Genomic DNA, 27,901 nt, shown 5'->3' on the forward strand with positions numbered 1-27,901 from the left:
CTCCCTCAGGACCCAGCAATTCCACTCTTGGGAATATACCCAAGAGAAGCCCAATCACACTACAAAAGCATTTGTTCAACTATGTTCATAGCAGCACTATTTGTAATAGCCAGAACCTGGAAGCAACCTAGGTGCCCCTCAATAGAAGAATGGATAAAGAAGGTGTGGCACATATACACTTTAGAGTTCTACTCAGCGGTAAAGAACAATGACATTTTGAATTTTGCATGCAAATGGATGGATATAGAAAACGCTTTACTGAGTGAGGTAACCCAGACCCAAAAAGAGGAGTATGGTATGTACTCACTCACAAGTGGATTCTAGCCATAATTAGAGGACATTGAGCCTATAATTAGTGATCCTAGAGAAGCTAAATAAGAAAGTGAACCCAAAGAAAATCATATAGTTATCCTCCTGGATATTGGCAGTAGAGGGGTTCCCAGATGTCCAAGGAGATGTCCCCAGGTTGTTCCTTGAGCAGCAGAGGAAAGGGTGCCTGAACTGGCCTTCTCCTATAGCCACACTGATGAATATCTTGCATATTATCATAGAACCTTCATCTGGTGATGGATGGAGATAGAGACAGAGACCCACATTGGAGCACTGGACTGAACTCCCAAGGTCCTAATGAGGAGCAGAAGAAGGGAGAGCATAAGCATGGAAGTCAGAACCGCGAGGGGTGCGTTCAGCCACTGAGACGGTGGGACAGATCTAATGGAAGATCACCAAGGCCAGTTGGAATGGGACTGATGGAGCATGTGATCAAACCAGACTCTCTGAATGTGCCTGATGGTGGAGGCTGACTGAGAAGCCAATAGACGGGCTTTGTGGGAACCTTCTCTGTTTGGATGCTCACGCTTCCTGGGGGAGCGGGGAGGACCTTGGACTTCCCATAGGGAAGGGAATCATGACTGCTCTTTGGCCTGAAGACGGAGGGGGACGGGGAGTGGGGGGAGGGGAGGGGAGGGAAGTAGGAAGAGGGGAGGAGGTAGAAATTTTTAATAAAAAAATAAAAATAAAAGTAAAATTAATAAAAAAAAGAATAAGACACAAGGTTCCTGAACTCAAGGTAGGTCACTTATCATGAGGAAGTACTGTCTTGCTAGTCTACTCTGAGACACTCTATTTCTGTCACTACATAATCTTTGTAAGTCCTTCCATATCTCACTCCCATGGTCCTTCTGCACAATTTCAGCTCTGTTATAGATTATAATGCTATAGATCAAGAATAATAATTTTATGTTTTGCAACAGACCATTTGAACTTGGAAAATATATTTTTGTAATTTCTAAGATCTATACTTTCCCCACTGTAAGTCTAGATACACCTTGTCCTTATAAAACTTTTAAATAGTGTTTATATTTTGATAGTACTTACTTAAAAATTTTTAAGTGGCAAGTTATGTCTTGCAACAGTTCTGTAAATTAGGATTGTCAAGGTTACACACATACAAACTACTGTATGTTCATTATATTAAAAAGAGGAAAGAATAAAAACTATGTCACAGACTCTGGATGTGGCTCAATGGTACAATATTTATCACACCCTGGGATCTGGGTTTACTTCCCAACACACACACAAAAAAATGGAGGGGGCGATAAAGAATTATTTTTATAGTATATTTATACAATATTGTATTTCTTATAATTCCCCGATAACAAATTTTACCTTGGCAGTCTGACCAGTAACTTACTAATAATTACTACTTCCAAACCTAACTTCCTGAGAACTAACCTTAAGGCTGAGTATATGAACTTTGATATACAACCCCCTTTGCCAGCTGCAGACTGTAGAGAGATAAAGAATAAAAAAGGTGTTTCTTGCTGTTCCTATAAACAATTCCCTACCAATGAAAATTAGCTTTCACACTCAGTTGTCCTTAGCACTGACAGAGTCTGTCCAATTGCCACATTACTCATAAACAACACCAGCAGCCCCGTTACCTCCCTTTCTCATTGAGCTCCAATGTTTCAAAACTCATTCCCTACAGTTCCTAGGATCTGGTATCCCCATCATATTTTACCTATCTCAGCCATTTGAGTAGACTAATAGCTGCTGTTATCATTATTTGGTTGATATCAGTAGTTCCTCTTTTGTTTTTCACCCTTTATACAAGAGCACAAATAATTTCCTGCACAGCTTCTGCGTCACACGTTGACAATGTATCTATGTCTCCATGACTGAGCTGTAAGTGACTGCGGACTCTGATGCCTACGCAATCTCCAGTCCAAAGTTTTCTTAGTTGAGAAGCAAATACTATTCAAATTTTATAATTCAAATAGAATTTTTAAAAATTAAGTAACTTTATAAAAGGACATGACAACAGATACCTTAAAAAACACTCTCAACATGTACAACAATCACTCCAAGTATTTGCTATGTTTATTTCTCATCCCTTTTCTGTGAAGATTAATTTTTTCTTTTGTTGTTATTATATCAATGTCCTTTAAGATTCCATTCAATTTTTTTTATTTTTTAAAATAGATGTTTTTTCTCACATAATATAATCTGATTACATTTTTCTTCCTTGTACTCTTCCCAATTCTTCACCATTTCCCTCCCATCCAGATCCATACCCTTTCATTCAAAAACAAACAGGTTTTCGTTTGTTTGTTTTTGAGACAAGGTTTTTCTGTAACTTTGGAGTCTGTCCTGGAACTTGGGCTGTAGATCAGGCTGGCCATGAACTCACAGAGATCTGATGGACTCTGACTCCTGAATGCTGGGATTAAAGGCCTGTGCCACCACCGTCAGTACAAAAAGGCTTTTAGTAGACAACAATAAAATAAAATATAGTAAAATAAGATATAATAAGATAAAACGAAACACATCAGATTTGGACAACACAAACAGAAGAAAAAGAGTCCAAAATACAGCACAAGAATCAGAGGCCCACTCATTTATACATTCAAGCATTCCATAAAAACAACTTAATTGTGGTAATGCATGTATTTAATTCCAGCACTTTGGAGGCAAAAACAGGCAGGTCCTGTGGGTTGAGACCACCCTGGTTTACATAGCAAATTTCAGGCCAATGAGGCCTACATAGAGAGATATTGTCTCAAAGACAAACAAAAACAAAAATTTTTGTTTTTCAAATGTGTGATTAAAGTATTCATTTTGCATAATAATGTTTTTTGCCCACAGGTATACCTTAAGTTTTTAAATCTCTACTTATAAAGATTTTAAAAATTTCCTTCACTTTGTTATGAACAGTGAAATGACAAATTCATATCTAATACCTAGTCTATGAATAATTAATTCTCAGAATCTTACCCAATATACTTATAAATGACACTATATATTTAGCTGCTTTGACAAAATTTACAGTTAAAGGTATTTATCCAGAATATGGTTAAAAAATAGAATTTGGGATTCTATATAATAATAAATGCACATTTATTATTATATAGAATAAAATAAAATCCTGTCAATAGTAATTTTTAAACTATGAATCAAGACACACTTCTGCTGCAACCTCTTATAATTATAAATTAACATTTAGGCTAATTACTCACCCCCTATTACTGACAATTGCCTTCTTCAAATGAATGTAATTTGCAGGAAAGATCCCCTGTAAAACAAACAAAAAGTTCAGTTAACAAAACAAATTGTAATTAAAAAAGAAAGAGAATGAAAATGTAGTAAATATTATATTAAAACAACCACTTTGCACATGAAGAATACAGAGTTGAAGGAAGAGCATTAGGTTGGGATTTTATGACCATGTATAACTAGACTGTATCCTCAGAAGAAAATTATAGCCATAAACACTTCATAAATAAAATGTTCAATACTTACAAAGTAGGAATAGTCTATCAAATGACCCACAAGCTACAGTATTATTTACAGGTCATTTGTGTTCAAAACTCACATCAACATCCTGTCAATAACTTAGAATTATCCAGCATTGAGTTACAGAAACAATTTTAAAACACTCAATAATTTTTAAATTCATTTAAGAATGCATCAGTTTGGAATATTTATAAATCTTTACAATAGTTCTTCTTGTATTCCTTTTAAAACTATTTTCATTTAGTAAGAAATATATTTTCATTTTTTAAATTATATTTTAAATAACTGTGTATGTGTGTCTGCATGCATAACATGCATGGCGGCCAGAGGACAACTTGTGGGAGTTCCTTCTCTCCTTCTACTATGTGGCTTGAATTCAGGTGGTCAGGTTTGGTGACAGGTACCCTTACCAACACAAAAAATATATTATTTTTAAAATGCCACTTCAGTTTTCCAATCATTTCATTTCATCTGAATAAAATCCCCTCAAATAAAATATGAATGTTCTAAATACTCTCATCCTTTAATCCAGAGTATAATAAATTATAAAGTCCACCAATAATATATAATGCCATCAGCAACTTAACTATAGTAATTCATTTTATATAATGGCTCATAATAAAAGATAACCTGTACAGTGACAAGGAATATTAAACATGAGATAATATAAAGACTTACACTACAGAACTACATGCAGAAATAACTAAAACTAGGTAGAAAAAATAAAGAAGGCAACTACATATTAATGAAAGGAACAATTCATCAGAATGTTATAATGATTGTGAAAAAAATCCAATAAATGTAAGGGTTTCCCAATGGCATAAAATAAACACTAAAGCACATTATCAGAGAGTGGAAGACTTCACTGCCTCACTATGAGCGTTAGGTAGGTCCTTGCAACTCAAAACAGTAAAGAAACGTCAGCATTAAATAATCATACAATCAATATATTTGATTTACCACATCTAATATAAAAAAATATACATTCATCTAAGTGGCCTAGGGAACCTTCTCTGATATCTATTTTTATCTAGATAACAAAAACTAAATATTATAGCCCAGTATCTTTAATGAACATAGATTTAAAAATTCTCAACAAAATATTCACAAAGCAAATTTACATCACTGTCAAGTTGGCTTCATCTCTGAGAAACAAGATTGGGTTCAACATATGTGAAGTAATAAATGAATTACACCATATAAAAAAGACATAAGGACATAAATAACATAATCACCTCAATAGACACAGAAAATCTAAAGCCGGGCAGTAGGGGTGCACGCCTTTAATCCCAGCACTCTGGAGGCAGAGGCAGGCGGATCTCTAAGAGTTCGAGGTCAGCCTGGTCTACAAGAGCTAGTTCCAGGACAGGCTCCAAAGCTACAGAGAAATTCTGTCTCAAAAAACAAAAAAACAAAAACAAAGATAGAGTTTTTTGACAAAAATCCAGTACCATTTCATGATAAAATCCTCAAAAATAGGACTAGAAGGAACATACCTCAATATAATAGTGACTACATTTGTAAAGCCTATAAGCTAACATTATACTAAATGAAGAAACAGAGAGCATTTCCTCCAAAATGTGAAATAACACAAAGTAGTCCACTCTTAATGTAATGCTCAGAACTTTAGTTAGAGAAATAAGAGAAATAATAAAAGGGATAAAAGTAGGACAGGAAGAGGTTAAATCATTCCATCTGTAAATGGCATAATCTAATACTTAAGGGATGCTATGGACACCACCAGAAAACTCCTAGCGTAAGAAGACAAAAAGCAACATAAAAAAAAATCAGTAGCTTTTCTATATATCAATAATAAAGTGGCCAAGAAAGAAATTAGGAAAGATAATTCATTTTCAATAGCTTTATAAAAATAAGGGGACAAGAACAAAGATTCCTTAGTTAAGAGTGCTTTTGCAGAGAAATGAAGTTTGGTTCTCTTCATGTCAAGGGACTTATAACCTCCTATAATTTGAGCTTGAGGGAATCTGATGCCCTCCTCTGGGTTCTATGAGCACATATGCATGCACACATACATAGGCACACAAAGATAAATAAAAAGATAAATCTTTATTAAAGGTCAGAATAAACTTCATTGTAAAGATTTAAAAATCCTCTACAATGAAAACCTTAAAACATTTAATAATGATATCGATACAGTCACTAGAAAATAAAGGCATTTCATGCTTAGATACTGATTCAATACCGTGAAAAAATTACTAAAAGAATTCTAAAGATTCAATTCAATCCCCAAAGTATAAATGAAACTCCTCATTGAAATATATTTTTAAAAGTCTAAACTCATAGAGAACAATGACCTCAGAAAGACACAGCATTTCTAAAAAAAAAAAAAAACAAAACAAAAACAAAAACAAAAAACCACCAAAAACCAGAAATTTAACAATACCTGACCTCAAGTTAACCAAGGTGACGAAGACAACATTATACCAGCACACAGACATATGAACTAATGGAAAAGAAAGAAAAGGCAGAAATAAACTCACACAGCTATGGCCACCTAAGTTTGACAAAGGTGTTAAAACCATACATTGGAGTTGAAGAAGATAGTTTCTTCAACAAATGAGTGTTGGGAAAATCAGATCTCTATATACAGAAGAGTGAAGTTAAATCTTCACTATGCTACTGAATATATATATATATATAATGTATATTATAGATATTCAAAATTTTTAAAAAATAGTTTATTATAAAACCTGAAATGCTGAAACTTTTGGAAGAAAATCTAGGGAAATAACTTCAATATACGTTGGTTTTATTTTAATTTCTGGAGAGCACAATAGTGGGAAATAAACAAGGTGACAAATGGGATTACATGAAATCCAAAGGCTTCTTCATAGTAAGTGAAGCCATCTAGAGTGAAGGGCCTAGCTACAGAACAGTAGAAAAATATTTTCCCATTATATCTCAGATAAGGAGTTAATATAATATCTAGATATGTATTTTTTAAAAACTATAAAAATCAAGCACCAAAACTAAATCTTCTGATTTTTGGACTAATGAACCAAAAAGAGAGTTCTCAATAGAAGAAAATGTGTGGCCAACAATATTTGAAAAGCGCTTTACAGCTTTATGCATTACAGAAATACAAACTAAAACTCTTTAAGACTGCATTTTATTCCAGTTAGAATAACTATCACCAAGAAAAGAAGAGGCAACAAATGGTGCTGAGGACATAGGAAAATAGAAAACCATATTTACTACGGGCAGGAATGCAGACTTGTGCAGCCACTATGAAAATCAGTATGTATATCTTTCCAAAAACTAAAAATGGAACTAACATATGGTCAAACTATACTACTCCCAGGAATATGCACAAAGAATTATTAAGTCCTACTACAAAGATACTTACACATCTATGTTTACTGATGCACTACTCACTTACTGCTTTGAAGAGACAACATGACCATAACAACTCTTATAAAAGAAAACATTTCAATGGGGCTTACAGTTCAGAGGTTTAGTCCATTATCATCATGGTAGGACATGGTGGTATGCAGGCAGACATGGTGTTGGAGATGGAGCTGAGAATTCTTTATCTTTGATCCATAGGCAATAGGAAGTAAACTGAAACATGGTGTTTCAAACGCCATGAACTCAAAGCCCACCTTCACAGCGACACACTTCCTCCAACAAGGACACACCAACTCAACAAATTCTCTAGTAAGTATTGGATCCTTGGTTTTTGGGTATCCTCTGCTGATGCAATAAGCCAAAGCAAACCAAATTAATAAGATCAGATTTAATTAGCAGATCAAAGCAACTCCAGGGTAACTCTTGAAAAGGCAGGAGAGAAATCACATGGTAGGCCTTGCAATTAGATCTTAAGTACCCTGTAGGTGTGTCTTGAGCAGCTCTGGGGAAGAGCTGACCCTTGGTGGGCTTTCTGAGGGGCAGGGTCTAGAATGGAAGAAAACCAGAGCAGAGATTTCCAACAGCCACACCTCCTAATAGTGCCAATCCCTATGAGTGTATGGAGGCCAATTGCATTCAAACTATTACAATCCACTCCCTGGGCCTCATAAACTTTGTAACAATACAATAATGCAAAATGCATTTAGCTCAACTTCAAAAGCCCCTATAGTTTATCATAGTCACAAAAATTGTTTTAAATACAAAGTTCAAAGTCTCTTCTGAGATTCATGCAATCTCTTAACCATCATCTTATTTAAGATCAAAATCAAACAGATCACCTATTTCTAACTTACAATGGCACAGAATATATATATATTAACATCCTAAAATGTAGGTAAGAGAGCACAGAAAGGAAATACTGGACCAAAGCAAGACCAAAACCCACCTGGGAAAACTCTATACTCTGCACCTCCATATATTATATCAAGACACTCTTCTGATCTCCAATCTGATTCAGCTTTATTGACGGCAACCTACTTCTTTCTCTTGGGCTGGTTTCACTCACTGTTAGCAGTTTTCCTCAGCAAGTATCCCACAGCTCTGGCATCTTCAACATCTTGGAGTTTCCAAGGCAATCCAGGCTTCAACTTCACAACTTCACAAAATAAACTGTCTAGGCCTCCATGGACACCTGACATATGCCTGGCCTCAGTGGCTTTCCTTAGTCATAGGGGCAAATTCCGTAACCCCTTTCTTTTATTCTTAACTCTAAAGCCAGAACCACGAGGTCAAAGCTACCACCATCTCTTGCTTGCTGGGGCTTGAACATGCTCCCCGTGTTCAATTACATCTTCACCAGCTTTCTGGTTTTGATGGTTACCTTCACTGCCTAAGTTTGGCTGTTCTTAAACTTGCTCTGTAGACCAGGCTGGCCTCAAACTGAGAGATCTGCCCGCCTCTGCCTTCTAAGTGTTGGGATTAAAGAAGTACACCACCACACCTGCCTCTGAGCTTTTCTTTAATTCCTTTTCACAAGGTGGAAACTTAGCTGGGTAGAATCTTGTCCTGGGATCATCACTCCCTTTAGTCTATTTCTTTATCTTTTATCTCCTTGAACACAAGATTTAGTTTCATTCCCCTTCCTGGTGCTCCTTTACTCCTCAACTTGCTCCTTTTCATTATAAATCTTCATTAGACCTAACACTAATAACCACATGACAGAGTCTATACTAGGATTATATTTTGAGAGTTCCTCTGCCAGCAGAATTAATCCAAAACTCTTTATTTGACCTCAGGCAGACTCTTCAGACAAGGACAAAAAGAGGCCACTTTCTTCATCAAACTATCACAGGAATGATCTCTAGGCAACATACTAAAATATTCTCCTCTGAAACCTCTTGAGCCAGCCCCCACAGTTCAAAATCATTCTCAGCACCATCTTCCATGTTCCTACTAGTATGGCCCATTAAGCAGTGCTTAAAGTTTTCCACTGCTTTCTAAATCCAGAGTACCAAAGTCCAAATTCCTCCAAACAAAAACATGGTCAGGCCCATCACAGCAACACCCCAGTTCCTGGTACCAACTTCTGTCTCAGGTTTTCCATTGCTGAGAAGAGACATCATGACCATGGCAACTCTTATAAAGGAAAACACTTAATTGGATGGCCTACAGTTTGGAGGTTCAGTCCATTATCATCATGGTGAGACATGTTGGTGTGCAGGCAGACATGGTGCTAGAGATGGAGCTCAGAATTCTACATCTTTGATCCATAGGCAACAGGAAGTGAACTGAGACACCGTGTGGCTTGAGCAAGAACGAGACCTCAAAGCCCACCCACACAAGGCCATACATACTCCAACAAAGCCACACCTCCTAATAGTGCCACTCCCTATAAGCTTATGGGAGCCAAGTACATTCAAACTACTGCACTATCCATGAAAGATGATCGGATAATGAAAGTGTGACATATATATGCAATTAAATTTTATTGAGACATAAAGGAAAATGAAATCATGACATGCACAGAAAATAGATGAACCTGGAAATTATATCTTATTGAAGTATCCTAGAGAGAGAAATATCTTGTTTTTTCTCTCATATGCATATGACCTGCACAAGATCAAGCCAGCCAACATTCAGGCATGAGTGGGTGTTGTAAGGGAGAGGGCCGCTGTTCATCCCAGCCGCCCAGCTAGCTTAGCCCTGAAATAACCACACAGAAACTGTGTTCATTAAATCACTGTTTGACCTATTAGTTCTAACATCTTACTGGCTAACTCTTACACCTTGATTTAGCCCATTTCTATTAATTTATGTATCACCACATGGCAGTGGCTTACCAGAAAAGATTTGGCATGTCTAATTCTGGCGGCTTATGGCGTCTCTCTGACTCTGCTTTCTGCCTCCCAGCATTCAGTTTTGTTTTCCATACCTACCTAAGTTCTGCCCTATCAAAAGGCCAAGGCAGTTTCCTTATTCATTAACCAATGAAAGCAACACATAAACATAAAGACCTCCTATACCAAGTGGGAGAAGAACTCATGAGGTCCCATTGTTAGCAAAAGAGCTATTGAGAGTGTCATATTTCTTTGGGGTTGTGACTCTGGTAGATTGCCCATATTCTGGTAAGTGGTCTCACATCTATTTGGATGCAAGCAGCAATAACTGGCTCAATGAGTTATTGATTAAAAGAAAAAGAAGAGGAGGAGATGAAGAAGATGGGAAGGTCCAAGGGAGGGGGAAGGGCCAGTTAAGCTGATACTATCAAGATACAAAGTACACAGGTAAGAAATTGTCAAAGAATAAATAAAATATTCAAAAAAGTATGTATGAGGAACCCACAGTGAAGTTCCATTACTTTGTATATTAATCTTTAAAAAAAAAACTAATACAAATAGCCAGGTGTTGTGGTACACACCCTTAGTCCCAGCACTTGGAAAGCAGAGGAAGGTGGATCTCTGTCAGTTTGAGGCCAGTCTGGTCCACATAGTGAGTTCCACAACAGCCAGAACTATACAGAAAGATCCTGTCTGAAAGAAAAAAAAAAGAAAAGAAAAGAAGAAAAACCTAAAAAAAAAAAAAAAGTTAAAAGCCTCTATTCAACAAAGGAAACAGCTATCAGTGAAGAAAGAGGCCACACAATGGAGAAAATCCTTACCAGATAGTCATCTCATATGACATTAGTACCAAGAATACATCAAGAACAAAAAACAAAAGCAAAAAACACACATACAAAGAAAAACCTCCTCAATTTAATCAATAAATAGGTAAGTAAATTGAGTAAACAGTTCTCAAAAGAAGAAAAATCAAGTACTAGGTGATGGTGGTACACACCCTTAATCCCAGCACTCTGGAGGCAGAAGTAAGCAGATTTCTGTGAGTTCAAGGCCATCCTGATCTACAGAGCAAATTCCAAGACAGTGAAGGTTGTTTTATGGAGAAATCAAAAAAAAAAAAAGAAAAAGACAAGGAGCAGGAGAAAGAGAAAAAGAAGAAGAGGAAGGGCCTGGAAAGATGATTCAACAGTCACGAGCACTTGCTGCTCTTCTAGAGAACCTGGATTCAGTTCCTAATACCCACATGGCAGATAGCAACTGTCTGTAACTCCAGTTCAAGGAGATCTGATACTTTCTTTTGGCCTCCATGGACACAGTCATGCACATAATGCACATAATACATTCAAGTACGCATATATACACATAAAAATAAATTTTTTCATAAAAAAGAAAAATAGATGACCAATAAAAACATGAAAATGTTTAATATCCTTAGCTATTATTGTGGCTGGTTTTAATGTCAATTTGTCAAAAATCAGAATCACCTGAGTAGGGAGTCTCACTTGAAGAACTGTCCTGATTATTGCAGGAAGACTCAACCCAATTGTGTGTTGCAACTTCTGGAAAGTGTCCACCTGACAATGGGTACTTTAGAGAAAGTTCATTCTCTTGCCTTTTGTTCTCTTGGTCTACCACTGAGTTGACTTGTTTTGTTGTTGTTGTTGCTTCTGATTCTCCTGCTGCTGCTGTTGCTTCCTTTGCTGACAGCAGAACCAGCATTTTCAAACTTTCATTATGTAATAGAGATCAGCAGCTTTCTAGGAAATTACCAGAATCCTACCAGATTAGACTATAGGCACCCCACCTTGTGGACTGAGTGACTACTAGTTGTCAACCCCTTTTTAAAAGGGGTTATTCTGGAACTCCTCCAACTACTATGGCACACAGCCTCAAGGACCCAATTCCAGGGTATCAGCATCTGAGGTGTGATTTGGCTGTTGTTACTATTTTAAAGCTTGTTTAATAGATTCCCCATGGGGAAATGCAAATCAAACTTTGGAGCCTCCCTGAATAATAACTTGTGAGACGGTATCACACACCTGGCACAGAAATTTTTATTTAATAATCCATGTCTTCTGAGGGAAGGGTAATGGAACATACACAGCACTAGGGATCAAGAGCTTTTCTTGCCTAATTTTAATAGAGAAGGCTGAGATGAATCACAAAGGAAGCAACATCAGCAGAGATGGTGGGAAAGCAGCTGTGGAACTGCTAGCTGCTTTAATAGCCACTTAAGAGGTTGAATCACAAGAGAAGCAGGCAACAGCAAAACCTGAATCTCAACACCTAGGTTTACTAGCTACAACATTAGCAAGGGCTAAGGATTCCAACTTCCCAGACCTCTGTAAGAGATGTAACCGTTGTGAGCTATGCTTATTACCATATAGTTAACGGTCCTAGTACCTAGTACCTTAAACAGGAGATACAAAATTAGGAGACAGCACCTTCTTGTCTGCTGCTACTGCTCACCATTGACAAATACCAAGGTATATAAAAGTTGCCAGAGGCCATAAAAAGAACTCCTTACCTAAACACAATTTCTACTCAGAGAAAAAGAACCCCAACAAAACGATTCACAGAAAGCATAAAAATGGTGCTTACAATACAGGCTTAAGGAAATCTCAACAACAAACTACCAATTCCAACAGTGTTTAACTGTAGTCGTGCAGGGATTCTAAATTTTTACTTCAGTTTGGGTTACATACTAAATTCTAAATTTTTACTTCAGTTTGGGTTACATACTGAATCTGAGGCTGGCTTGAACTAAACAGAAAGACCCTGTCTCAGGAAAGTGCAACAATGCACTTCCCACCCCGCACTTTACAGTAGTTAACAATGATAAACTGTTCCATATAATCTTGATTCGTCATTCCCCAGTTATACTCACTGTAGTACTGCAGAGTACACTTCAGAAAGCATCTACAAATTCATCAATATGTATCTTTAATAATAGTTTCTCTTAGAAGTCTTACACTGTGTACTGTATGCTTTGTGTCCTCTAAGGTTCTTGTGATGAAGGTCCTCAAAGTGGCACTACTAGGAGGTAATCAGTTCTTTAGAAAGTAGACCCCTGACCTGCATAGATCCAAACTAGGCCCACTGAATGGGAGTGACAGTTGTGTGGCTTAGGCAATCTGTGAGGTCACTGGCAGTGGGACCAGGATCTATCCCTAGTGCTTGAACTGGCTTTTTGGAGCCCATTCTTTTGGGGTGGATATCTTGCTCATCCTAGATATATGGGGAGAGCCTCGGTCCTGCCTAAAGTGATGCACCGGACTTTGTTGATTCCCCCTGGGAAGTCTTATCCTCTCTGAGAAGTGGATGTGGGGTCTGGGGGGTGGAGAAAGTATGAGGAGCGGGAGAAGAGGAGAGAGTGGGAACTGAGATAGGTATGTAAAATGAGAAAAAAAAACTGCTTTTAAAAAATTAATTTAATAATAATTTTTAAAAAGAGGAAAAAAAGGAAGTCCCTGGGGGAAAGAACCCATGGGAGATTCTGGTATCCCCGACTTCCCTGCTTTGCTTCCTGGCTCATATTATGTACAAAGTGCTCAACCATATGTTCCCTGGTCATTGCCATTTTGCACAACCATTCCAAAGGCTTCAGTGGAACAGGCTGCCTGATTATGGACTTGAAAATCTAAAACTATGTGCCAAAATAAACCTCTTTATTAAGTTAAATTATCTTATGTACTTCATTGTAGTAGCAGAAAGTTTAAATACTGTGTGACAATAGCACACATACAGCTCTGCTGAATCATGGATTCCCTGTTAGAAATGAGAAAGTCTAAAGACCCTTATCATTCTCTGTACTCACTGGTATATAATATACTAACTACAAATCTCACTTACTTTTCCTGTCATACCAACCATCATTCTCTTAACATCATATTCTAGTTGGCTTGCACTATTTGTCGTTTATTGAATATGGCTTATAAATTTCCTACCATACAAAACATTCTATAAGGCTCCTTTCCTAACTCATGTAATTCTAGGCAGCTGTTGATAATTAAGTGTATAATGGATGCTCGTTTTAAAAAAAAATCACAAAATAAAAGTAAATATCAACTCTTATGGAACTGTTTATTTTCCCTCTTAAGCATATGCTTTATAAAAAGTCAAAACTGCAATTAGTTTTTAATCTTATTTATTTTGCTCTCTTAATCTTTAATACTTTGGGTATGTTCTTTAAAGTTATAATCTTTTTATTTAATATTTTGATAACACTGATTCACAGGCCCCTTTCTTATACACAGTAGTTAAGAGAGCAACTGTCACCCAGGGCTGTGATAATATCCAGGCTTGAGCTGCAGCCAAGGGCCATGTCTGGGTCCACAGCCCCACCGCAACCAGGGTCTCTGTTGATGTTCATAGCTCCTATTGCCACCAAAGGCTATGCAGACGCCCAGTATCTGGGCTGACACCTGAGTTCATGTTGGCATCCAAGAGTCATGTTGCTGCTAGGACCATGCAGATCTTAGTGGCCTACATGGCCATCTGGGGCCATGGTGATATCTGGGCCCTAGCTAGCCATATCTGAGTCAATGGTACTGCTATAGCCAGGGTCTATGTTGATATCCACTGCCATGTTACTATAGTGGCCCATGTAAACCATGCATTTGAAGTCCAAGGTCTGTGCTGAGCTGGTTCTGTCCCTCACTGGCCCTGGGAAAGCTGGTCCCACCCCTCACAGGATTGAAGAGCTGTACACCACACTTGGAAGAGCTGGGTCTAACCCTCACATTAGGGGATTGATCGCAGTGTCCCAGACTGATCACCTCAGCTACTAGCCAGGTACACAACCAGGGCTTTGACTTGACATACCATAACATCTACCCCATCTATGACATGCTGGAGCTTGAGAAGGGACTGGTCCTGCAGAACCATAGCAGCAGGATCCATGACTTGAGACAACTGCAGGATATCTGAGAGGAGTTTTGATGGTGGTCAAGTATTGATGGTGTACCAGAAGTCAGAGGCCTTGAACCTGACAAACAACTCATTACACAATGAACATTTGCAAGTAAAGTTGTTTGGACAAAAGGTTCTGCTACATGACACACCACACTTCTCATTGCCACTAAGATGAATAAAGAGGTAGGTGATGGAGACTCAGGAAAGATGGAAGAGCAAAGTGAGGGTTTTTTTTTGCTTGTTGTTTTCTTTTTCTGTGTTTTGTTTTTTAGGGATTTTGTTTTATTTTCTGTATTTGTTTTTTAATTAATATTTTACCTGTATCTTTATTTTTAAATTTTTATTTCCTCTTATATTCTTCTTGGGAGGGATGCTACAATGGTGAAGGACAGATAGAAAGGGACTGGGAAATAGGTGGTATTGGGGTGCATGATGTGAAATTCCCAAAGAATCAACAGAAAATTATGTTCTAAATAAATAAAAGGAGAGCAACTGTTGACCAAGAAATCCTTCACTGTCAACTGGAGAAACTGTCCTCTTAGAAGCCTGGCCATTTCAGACACAATCACTGTTGGCTATTCATACTGACTACCAAATGGCAGAGTGGCTTTCCCTGCCCCTGTGGAGCTACAACAACCAGGCCCTGCCCCCATACTTCTCTAATGGTTGAAACTGCCATTCCTAACACCCACAGGCCCTACAGAAAAAAAATCCCAACAATCTCTGAGCTTGCCCCAAGATCAGGCCACATAACCCCTCTATTTCCAGGTCACTCTGGAAAGTTCCACCCCCAAGAAATGCCATATAAACACTGTCTTTTGTTTAGTTCTCTGCTGTCTCTCACCTGAGCAGAGGCAATCACCTTCCTGGGTTCCCTGCCACCCATAAATATCTTGTGTGAATGTGATAATGTTGTATGGTATGACTTTTGTAGAATTTTAACTCCCAACTGCCAGATACCTTTCCCATCTGAACAGCTGTACTCACAGTCACTCTGAGGACACTGCAACAGATGCAGGGGCCAGTACACCCATAACACAGCTCAAGAGTAATCCCTCCAACAGATGCAGGGGCCAGTACACCCATAACACAGCTCAAGAGTAATCCCTCCAACAGATGCAGGGGCCAGTACACCCATAACACGCATCACGAGTAGCCCCTCCAACAGATGCAGGGGCCAGTACACCCGTAACACAGATCCAACAGATGCAGGGGCCAATATACCCATAACACGGATCAAGAATAACCTCTACAACAGATGCAGGGGACAATACACTCATAACAGGGATCAAGAGTAACCACTCCAGAGACCTTGCTTAGAAAGCATCACTCTAGAAGACTTTACAGTCATTTTCATCATTTCATACCAGAGAGAGCACTTCCCTTGGTGGTCCAGCTAAAGGATTCTGATTAGTGTAAATATAATCCTTCATTTGCACCAATGGTTAGCTTCTCCCGACTACATAAACACACTACCTGGAAGACATCCTCTTGTATTGGCCGTGATATTACAAAATTAAGCACAGTAAGAAGCTTCTTTCTGATGGAAATTAGATTTTTATCATAAAATGAAGAAAGCTGAACTGTGTGTGTGTGTGTGTGTGTGTGTGTGTGTGAGAGAGAGAGAGAAAGAGAGAGAGAGAGAGAGAGAGAGAGAGAGAGAGAGAGAAACGGGGTGGTAGCATTGGTGGTCGCAGCAACAACAATAGCCATAGTAGTAGTGACAGAAATACAATTCTGGCAAGAAAGTGGCTAAAGAGTTTCAAAGAAAGGTCAGTGGCAGAAATGGTGGGAAACAGGTATCCAAAAGGACAAAGGATAGTAGAAGTATAGAAATGGCTATGCAGAGCCAAAGACAAGGGATTATGGGCAATGATTACTGGGATACTTCCAGGAACTGCCAGACTCTAGGATCGTGACACCCAATGCCTAAGAGATACAGACTAGCTGCTGTTAGGAGTCATAGGACTATCACCGAAGGCTTTGGGAACTACGACAGTAGCTGATACTGAGTGCTGTACCACTACCTACTGCTAAAAGCTGAAGACTAGACAGATGGCTCAGTGGATACAGGCATTTGACACCAAGTCTGACAGATAATCTGAGTTCTTTCTAGGACCCACATGGTGGAAGAAGAGAACTGACTCCTACTGATTGTCCTCTGACCTCCACATGTGTGACACACATGCCTACACACATGCCTTTACACACACACACACACACACACACACAAATATTTTTTTAAGATGAGGCTTATACTAGCTACCAATTAAGGATCTCTTGCAATCAAAGCCTAGAAAAATTTGCAACCTTAGCAAAAGACACTGGCCTATAACCTAGCACCATAAGCTACTAGTTCTCAGAACATGGAGATACAAGCATGTCAACTAAGTTCATAAGCCGCTGGCACCCAAAGATTCAGTTGTGTAACTCTAGAAGAGCTACTCATCACATATTAGTGATGTGTGTGTGTGAGAGTGTGTAGATATGCATTTGTCACAGTACATATAGATGTCAGATGACACAACAGATATCACGAGTGTCACCTTCCACTGTTTGAGACAGGAACTCTCTTGTTCACTGTTGTGTATGTCAATCTTCCAGAAACACTCTTCTTCCACCTCCCATCCCCAGGAGGACCATACTGAGATTACAGACAATGTGCACTACTGCATTTGCTTTTTATGTGGCTTCAGGGATCTAAATTCAGGTCATCAGGCTTGCACAATAAGCACTCTAGCACTTTACCAATGAGCTATATCCCTAGCCACCATTTAAAATATCTATATGACTGGAGAAACAGCCAACTGACTGGCACTACTATCAGTCTTTTACTGTATCTAAGAGAATGTATACTTGAAGAAAAATCTATTAAAGTGCCAAAGCGTTTAGCTTTCATTCCAACTTTATTCAATAATAAAGAATTCAAATGTTTAAATATTAAAAGTCCTTTGTCCAAAATATATACCTTGGAAAACACCATAGAATTCAAAGTAAAAAAATTATTGATGGAATGAATATGGAAAAATAAACAAAAAACAAGTCTATATACATACATATGGATATACTTATGTATAACAATAATGATTAAAGAAAAAAGGCCATGAATTTGAGAGGCAGCAAGGACATGGAAGGGGCTGGAAGGAAGGGAGGGAAGTGATGTAATTATGTTTTAATTAAAGATAACTTAATTTTTAATCTAGGTGTCATGGTATACTGGCACATGCCTTTTAATTTTAGCACTAAGGAGACAGAGGCAAGAAGATCTCTGTGAATTCAAGGTCAGTCTGGTCTACAGAATGAGTTCCAGGACAACCAGAGCTACACACAAGACACCCTGTCTCAAAAAAAATATATTATTAAAAGTCTAAATGAGGCAGTGGTGGCACATGCCTTTAATCCCATCACTCAGGAGTAAGAGGCAGGCAAATCTCTGAGTTTGAGACCAGCCTGGTCTACAAAGTGACTTCCAGTATAGCTAAGACTATACAGAGAAACATTGTCTAGAAAAACTGAAATAATAATAATAATAATAATAATAATAATAATAATAATACCAACAAGTCTAAATGAAAATAAGAAAAAACATATAGCTCAATAAAAACAATTTAAAAGTTTAACTTTTTTTTAAAAAAATTAACTCAAAAAGTTAAACAACTCAAAAACAAAAAAAAAGAAAACTCAGAGTAGAAACTACTAAGATATTTACTCTTTAAGTAATTTCTTTATGCACACATTTAAGCCAGGAAGAGATTAATTTTGGAAGGTTATAAGTATATTCAATGTACACTTCTGCATTCAAAATTTTGATATTTATCTATTCATTATTTATTTATATTATTAGGAGCTGGAAAAATGGCTCAGAGGTTAAGACCACTGGCTCTTCTAGAGGACCTGGGTTCAATTCAAAAAACCCATATGGCAACTTACAACCATCTGTTTCTCCAATCCCAGGGGATCTAGTGCCCTTTTATGGCCTTCACAGGTACCAGGTATGCAAAAGCAAAGACAAAAATGCAATAAAAACATACCTATATTTTTAAATTCTAAAGCAGTTACTGATACAATTCAACTCTAGAATCACTTATTCCTAGTGTTTATATGACAGCACGTGGATGGTCAAGAGTGACTGATTCAGACGTACACAAGATCTTTATACCTTAAGTAAGTATTCATATCAACTTTCTGTAGCAGACTAAAGGTAATGAAATGAAAGATGTATAAACAATGTCTAAATGGAGAAGATTTTGTGGTTGATACAATAATGCTGTAAGTCCTACATAAACTTCAGGAACATGAAATTTTCTACTCAATATTTCAGCAAATAAAATCAAGGTTGTCTTCTGTCCTAGACACACACACACACACACACACACACACACATACACACACACACCACACGCACACACACAATTAAAGGAAGGTTAGTACTAGTTTATTAATACCCTGATTAAATCTGTATTAATCAGCAGTTAAGAATCTTAGGCTGGAGTTGGATACTTGCCTAGCCTGCCTGAGGCCCTAAATTCAATCCCAAGTATCACAAAACAGAAGCAGTCTTGAATTTTATTTGATATGACAGAAATCTTTACATAATTCAGAGGAATTTTCAGATAATCCCTTTCAAAAGAAATAAATGTATAAATCTACATGTATCAAATAGTCACAGTCCTAGAAAACAATGAATGCACAACTCTCACATGCATCGTTATATCAGAAGACAAGAAATTGCTTCTTGAATGTTTCTAATGTACATTTTAACCACTGAGCATAATATAGGCATGATTCCATGTTACATTCAGATTGTATATGAACTTTGTTAAAAAACAATACTGTTTTTAATGTGTTTTGAAAGGGCATGCCAATTCAAACTTAAGATGTGAATACTTATTGCTAGTAAATGTTGCAGCCACCTAACATCTAGAAGAAAGTGGAAATTACCAAAATACACAATCGCAGAAGTACATTTGTATAAAGAAAACAATAAAATCTGATTAGACGCAAAACAAAAACCTCCTAATACTGCTTGGTGTAACTTTCCTGCTCCACTGACTGTCAAACTATTTCAAAAACTGAACACAAAGGAGTTTTCTCACAAAATCCACATAACTATACATAATGAAAAGAATTTAGAAACAGGTGTAAGATTCTGAGCACTTTTTGTAATTCTAAAATAAATATAGTTACCTTTCTAAAGAAGTCAGTTAAAAAGCTAGAAGAAGACTATGTAGAGAAACCTAATTACCATAATTCAATGGTTCGAATGAGAACAACTAATTCAGGAAGTTTCTGACATTACATAAAATCATGACCAAATTTCCGAAAGCCAAAATATGAATAAGAATCTCTAGAAAACAACGGAAGACTGTAACTTATATCATATGCTATTTATTTTGATATTTGTGATTTGGGCCACCTTTCTACCTTGATGCTTACTAGTTTTTTACTATCAGAGTGAAGCAAATAATAATTTAATTAACTTCTTTGTGACTAAAGTTTCGAATTAATAATGCACAATGTATCATTTCAATTTTTTTTTTACTTTCTATTGATTCTTTATGGATTTTACATCATGCATCCTGATTCCACTCATCTCCCTGTCCCCTGGCTGCCATCCTCTGCCCTTGCACCCTCCTCCCCCAAAACAAAATTTAAAAGTAAAACCAAAAACAAATGAATAAACAAACAAAAACCTTGCATGAAAGCTATAGTGTGGCACAGTGAGTCACACAGTACACCATACATGTTAACTTGTAAAACGTTTATTGCAATAAGTCATTAATTAGTCTGGTTGGAGGCCTCTGGCTTCTACTACACCCTCAATAGCGGGCCCTCACTGAGACTCTTCTTGGACATCCTATTGCTGCCTATGTCATGGAGATCCTGTAGTTTTGGATCTGCAGGTCTGACCCCTTCACATGCTCTAGCAGTCAATAGATGAGGTGGGTGTTAGGGTGGGCTACCTCTTAGTCCTGGTTGTGAACATGGGTGGTAACTGGGTTGGTCAGCCTGGCAGATTTCCCTCATAGTCACCACCCAGGTGAGCTCTCCAGCACTGTCCTGGCTAGCACACCCAATGTAGCACACAGCAAGGATCAGAGCCAATTCTCTAGCTCTTACACCCACAGGTCCAGTTGACCCACACTCACACCACCAGGTCCAGCTCTATTGTTTTGCCCAGGTGAGGTACAGGGCCAGCTCTTCCATTCTCAGGCCCCCAAGGTCAGCTCTCCTGCCTGTCACAGGTAGTAAGGGATTTGGGGGCAGGGCACATATTTCCTTACTCTTGCCATCCCATGGTATATGAGGGAGGGAGCAAGGACAGCTCTCCTGCTCTCCCACATACAGGCCCAACTCAACTGAGCCCCCACGAACAGGGTCAGCTATAGAGGGTGGTAACCATCTTCCAAGATGACCAAATGGGTCCCTAGACAACTATAGCTACAGGTAATCTTACAAACATCAAAATAATAATGACCTCACCCCATCAAATCACAGTATCATGACCGATAAAATGGTTATTCATTTAGCTCATTGAATTTTGGAGCATTTTAGTATCAATGAACAAATAATTAAAATAATTATGCTTAGGGCTGGGGAGAAAGCTCAATAGGTATGCTTGACTTGCAAATACAGAGAACTAAGTTTGATCCTTCAAACACACATTAAAAACAGCTGGGTACAGTGGCACATTTGTAATCTCAGAGCTGAAGAAGTTGAACCAAGTGGGTTTCTTGGGGTTCTCTTGGGTGCCATCCTCACAGCTAGTTGGAATTCCAGCCAGTTAAAGACTATAGGGTAAAAGGCCACCTAAGGCCCTGAAACCAGACCTAGTGAAAGAAACCCACCCTAGCCCTGAAACCAGACCTAGTGAAAGAAACCCACCTTGGCCCTGGAGGTAGTGGGGGGTTAAAAAAGAAAAAAAAAAGAAAACAAAAAGAAAAAAAAAAACACCCTGGCTCTGAAACCTGAGACAGTGAAAGAAACACTTTAGCTCTGAACCCAGAACCTAAGAAACACACACTGACTATGAAACCAGAGTCAAAGAAGCATACTTTGGCCCTGGAAAAAGATCCAGTGAAATAGGTGCTGGTCCCAAAACTAGAGACAAAAAGCTAAAAATGCCAGTGAAAGAAACAGTTTGAACCTCAAACCAACTCTGCCACCAGCCAACTGAACATGAAATCAATCAATCCCTGAGCAGGAAACCTAGCATCCTGACCCTGAACCCCAGAGCCAGTGAAAGAAACACAACCTGAATCTGAAACCCAAACCAGTGAAAGAAACACTTTAGCCAAAAACACACACCCTCACTTTGAAACCAGAGCCAAAGAAACACATTTTTGCCCTAGAACCAGAGCCAGTAAAATAAATACAAGTTAGCCTTGAAAATAGAGCATAAAGGTTAAAAAGGGCCAGTGAAAGAAACACAGTTTGGCCCTGAAACCAGAGCCAACTCTACCCCTGACCAACTATACCAACCAATCCCGAAGCAGGAAAGCTAATCAAACCTTGAGCAGAAAATCTCCTTCCTGGGAAGACTATGCCCCTGAGACATCCTAAATAAGCCCCTCTGCCAGATCAGTTGTGGGCTGTCCTTCAAAACTCTGGCAGAGGCAGCCACTCTCCTGGACTCCTTCCCAAATAAATCATGTTCTTAAAAGAGTTTAAGGTAAAGATCTTGGCCGGCATGGAGAGGGAAAAAAAAAAACTTTTCTGAGACTCTCCTTTAAGGAGCCTGAGCAAAAAATAAAAATAAAAAATAAAATAAAATAACCAGAAGAGACAGTTACATCTGCTGGGAAACTTCCTTAAGAGTGGAGCAGAAAAAACTAGCTTTTTGCTGGAGTCAAAGGAGATTGCTGCATTTCTGTAGGGGTTTCCCCTTTAGTAGAGTAAAGCAGAAAAAGTAACATCTTGGGTTGGAGCTAAGCAGAACAGAGCAGAAGAAATGGATAGCTCTGCTAGGACATTCCCTTAGGGGAACAGAGCAGAGCACAACTGTACTAGCTCTCTCTAGGAGAGGAGCAGGATTGCTACATCCTGTGGGGAGACTATCCCCCACCACACCCCAGCTTCAGGTATCCCCTAACTTTCTGACCAGTCAGGATATCTTTCCCTTCAAAGCTGTCCCTTCCAAGCTCCAGAGCTCTTGTCCCTTCCCAGCTCCAGGTATCACCTGACTTCCCAACAAGTCAGGATCCCTTCCCTCTAGAGCTGTAACACTGGCAAAGACACTGTCTCAAAAAAATAAAATAAAAGGTAGGCCTAAGAAACAAACCCAAGTTGTTCCTCTGGCATCCAAACAAATGCACACAGGAAAAAAAATGTGTTTTTAACATTTTAAAGGTGTCATTATTCACACGCTGCACACTCATCAAGTAGTAGTGCTGGCAGATGATAAACGGGCTGAGAAAGAAATCATAGAAGCATCACCCTTAACAATAGCCACAAATGGCGTAAAATATCTCAGAGTAACTCTAACCAAACAAGTGGAAAACCTGTATGACAAGAACTTTAAATCTTTGAAGAAAGAAATTGAAGAAGACACCAGAAAATGGAAAGATCTCCCATGCTCTTGGGTAGGTAGAATTAACATAGTAAAAACTGCAATCTTACCAAAAGCAATCTACAGATTCAATGCAATGCCCATCAAAATCCCAGAAAAATTCTTCATAAAGTTCGAAAGAACAATACTCAAGTTCATATGGAAAAGCAAAAACCCAGGATAGCCAAAACAATCCTGTTCAATAAAGGAACTTGTGGAGGCATCACAATCCCTGACTTCAAACTCTACTACAGAGCTACAGTACTGAAAACAGTCTGGTATCATCATAAAAACAGACAGGAGGACCAATAGAACTAAATCGAAGACCCAGATATCAATCCACACACCTACAAACACCTGATTTTTGACAGAAAATTAGGAAACAACGTACCTCAAGACCCAGCAATACCACTTTTGAACATATACTCAAAGGATGCTTGATCGTACCACAAGGACACATGCTCAACTATGTTCATAGCAGCAGTTTCCATCACAGCCAGAACCTAGAAACAACCTAAATGTCCCTCAACTGAAGAATGGTTAAGGAAATTGTGGTACATTTACACAAAGGAGTACTACACAGCAGGCAAATGGAGCTAGAAAAAAATCATACTGAGTGAGGTAACCCAGACCAAGAAAGGCAAATATCAAAGGCTTTTAGACATAAAGCAAAGAAAAACCAGCCTACAATTCACAATCCCAGAGAACCTAGACAACAATGAGGACACTAAGAGAGAGATACATAGATCTAATCTACATAGGGAGTAGAAAAAGATCTCATGAGTAAATTGGGAGCATAGGGACAATATGAGAGGACAGAAAGTGAGAGGAGAGGAAGGGAGGGGAGGGGAGAAAAATATACAACTCAATAAAAACAATAAAAAATTCAAAGAAAACACAATAATAAACATAATCCAGAAAAAAAAAAGTAGTAGTTCTGGAAGCAAGGCAAAGGAGTTGTAAAGTCTACAAATAATAAGCATAAAAAGCATGTAACATCACTAATTATTGCTTTTCTTTTTTTGTTTTTTTTTGTTTATTTGGGTTTTTTTTTTGAGATTAAGTTTTTCTGTAGCTTTGGAGCCTGTCCTGGAACTAGTTCAGGCTGGCCCTGAACTCACAGAGATTCACTTGCCTCTGCCTCCCGAGTGCTGGGATTAAAGGCATGCACCACTACCCTCCAGCTGCCTTCCATTAATATTTAAGATTGCACATTTTCCCAAGTTCTAACTTTGTCAAAATTTAATCAAATCTTTAAATATAGAAGCTATTCTTATATAAGCATTCTTGAGAGAAAAATAAAACCTGTAGTGCTGCAAGTTTAGAAATACATAGGGATATTTGAAAAGTGATTCTCAATTAAAGACAAGTTGATCCCATAGCATAAGTAATTGTACATAGTTTCTGTCCCACCTGGTCTCATAGCCATTCAGTCCCAAAGAAACACACAGAGGCTTATATTAATTATAAACTGCTTGGCATACTAGTTCAGGCTTATGATTAACAAGCTCTTATAACTTAAATTATTTCAAGACTGCTGGCTGAGATGATCCAGCCAAACAGAATATGCTAGTCAGGACTTGACCATAATCCTAAATTTTCTTTGGGTCCCCATAAGAACACCAGCACCCCCAATCAACAGGAAGTAGCCTAGAAAACTACACCCACATTCCCAAAAAATTGATTATGAATATTTGTCTTTGTTTAGTATTGATTACAAGTTGTTATGGACAATGGTCAGGAAAAAGGCTAAACAAAGGAGATTAGATTCATGGTCTTGTTTTGAAAAGAAAAAAAGAGAACTGCTGTGGGATAATGCTCTTGTACACTGTAAAGATTTGTCACTCATATTGGTTTAATAAAATACTGATTTGCCAGTAGCCAGAAAGAAGTATAGGCGGGGCAACCAGTCAAAGAGAATTGTGGGAAGAGAAAAGGCAGAGATGGAGTCACTAGCCAGACAGAGGAGGAAGATGAAATGCCTACTGAGAAAAGGGATCAAGCTACATGGATAAATATAGATAAGAATTATCAGTTAATATCACCATAGAACCTTCATCTGGCGATGGATGGAGATAGAGACAGAGACACACATTGGAACACTGGACTTAACTCCGTAGGTCCAAATGAGAAGCAGAAGGAGGGAGAACGTGAGCAAGAAAGACAGGACTAGAGGGAACCTTCATCTGACGATAGATGGAGATAGAGACGGAAACACACATTGGAGCACTGGACTGAGCCCCCAAGGTCCAAATGAGGAGCAGAAGGAGGGAGAACTTGAAAAAGGAAATCAGGAACGTGTGGGGTGCGTTCACCCTCGGATACAAGGGGACTGATCGAATGAGCGCTCACCAAGGCCAGCTGGACTGGGACTGAAAGAGCATGTGATCAAACCGGAGTCTCTAAATGTGACTGACATGGGGGCTGACTGAGAAGCCATTGACAATGGCACTGGGTCTTGTTTTGTCTGCATGTACTGGCTTTCTGGGATCCTAGTCTGTTTGGATGCTCACCTTCCTAGACCTGGAGGGAGAGGGGAGGAACTTGAACTTCCCACAGGGCAGGAAACCCTGACTGCTCTTAGGACTGGAGAGGGAGGAGGAGAGGGAGTGGGAGGGGAGAGAGGGAGTGGGGAGAATGGGAGGGTATGGGGAGGAGGGGAGGAAGTGGAAATTTTTATAAACAAATAAATAAATTAATAATAAAAAAAGAATTATCAGTTTATTTAAGTTGTAAGTTGTAAGTTGTACATGCTAGATAAGTGCTCAACTCCTGAGCTATATCCCTATCCCTGCTTACTCTTTCATAATTAATATTGTTTATATTTATTTTTCTTTTTTTCTTTTTCTTTTTGGTTTTTCTGAGGCATGGTTTCTCTTTATTTTTGGAGCCTGTCCTGGAACTAGCTCTTCTAGACCAGGCTGGCCTCAAACTCATAGAGATCCGCCTGCCTCTGCCTCCTAAGTGCTAGGATTAAAGGTGTGCACCACCACTGTCCAGCTTTGTTCACATTTCTTACCTTTTGGTAGCTTAATATTAGAAGTATTATGCTTTTCTTATATTCAAAAAGTATCAGCATTATTATATTATTACTTTTATTAAAAATTTATTTAAAATCAAAGGGCTATGCTGAGCTGACCTTGCCCTTCACTGCTCTGGGAAAACTGACTTTGCCTCTTGCTGGCCACTACTAGGAGGAGGACTCTCACCCCTCAGCACAGGCAAGGATGAACCTACCCTGAGGGCATGTATGTAGGGGAACTGACTCTTCCCCAGCACATAAGGCGGGTGGCTCCAGTGGCTTGATCTGACCTGTCTGGCTAACACCCAGGCCTGCAACTGGGTCTTGGGTTGACCCACCCTAGCATCTACTCCATCTGGGACCTCCTGAAGCTCTTGAAGTGACTCATCCTGTGGAATGATACCTGCAAGATGTCCAAGACTCAGGATGGCCACAGGAGGTCCCAGTGGAGTTCTGGGGAGAACTCAATGAGGATGGTGTAACAAAAACCAGAGGCATTGAAACAGACCAGTTACTCTTTGCAGTAAAAAGTTGTTAGTCAAGCTGATGGGACAAAGGGTATACTATATGACACACTGAAGCCTCCAATTCCACCAGGACAGATGAAGTGATGCAGAGGTAGGAGGGAAGGAGAAGCAGATACCCAAAGCCAAACATTAGGCATCGCCCAGGCAATCCTTCGGAAAAGGAAGGACTGTAGGAGTCAGAGGGTCAAGGACATCGCATGAAAACTCACAGAATCAACTTACCTGGACTCACAGGGGCTCACAGAAACTGAACTGACAACCAGGGAGTCTGCATAGGACTGATACAGGCCCTCTGCATATATGTGACAGTTGTGTAACTTGGTCCTCTTGTGGGACTCATAACAGTGGAAACAGGGCTTGTCTCTGACTTCTTCGTGGATTTTGGGGACTCTATTCCTCATACTAAGTTTGCCTTGCCTAGCCTTTATACAAGGGGAGGTGCCTAGTCTTACTATAACTTGATATGCCATGTTTGGTTAATATCCCTGAGAGGATTAACCCTTTCTGAATAAAAACATAGGAAAAAGGGGGAGTGAAGAGGGGAAGTTGTATAGAGGGACTGGGAGGAGAGAAGGGCGGGAAAACTGTGGTCAGGATATAACAACAACAGTAATAATAACAACAACAACAAACAATAATGCTCCTAATTATAACTGCTAATTAAAATATCTTATTTTAGTAAGTTAACATTAATTATATACTGAACACATAAAATCTAATATATAACATCAGTATTCTAAGCATTTTTATTTAAGTTTACATTTAAATGAAATTTTTAATAGCAACCAAAAATGCTTAGTTAAGCATTATTTTCATCTTCTCATTTTTCATCTTAGCAATAAATTCATCTAACTAGACATGTGGTTCCACAGCACTAAAACTATAAACA

The 27,901-nt window shown here is 38.6% G+C and overlaps 1 protein-coding gene across 7 annotated transcripts in view; it reads right to left on the reverse strand.

The window, feature by feature from the left end:
• Positions 1 to 27,901, reverse strand: part of Dock3 (dedicator of cytokinesis 3) — a 389,362-nt gene that overhangs the window by 288,433 nt on the left and 73,028 nt on the right. For all 7 annotated transcript variants that reach the window (XM_085689689.2, XM_085689687.2, XM_085689686.2 and 4 more), the window contains exon 4: positions 3,519 to 3,574. In XM_085689689.2, coding sequence (XP_085545815.1) covers positions 3,519 to 3,574 — 56 coding nt within the window. The remainder of the gene's footprint in view (positions 1 to 3,518; positions 3,575 to 27,901) is intronic.

Source organism: Myodes glareolus, chromosome 4 (assembly GCF_982192425.1).
Source record: "Myodes glareolus chromosome 4, mMyoGla1.1, whole genome shotgun sequence".
Lineage (NCBI taxonomy): Eukaryota > Metazoa > Chordata > Mammalia > Rodentia > Cricetidae > Myodes > Myodes glareolus.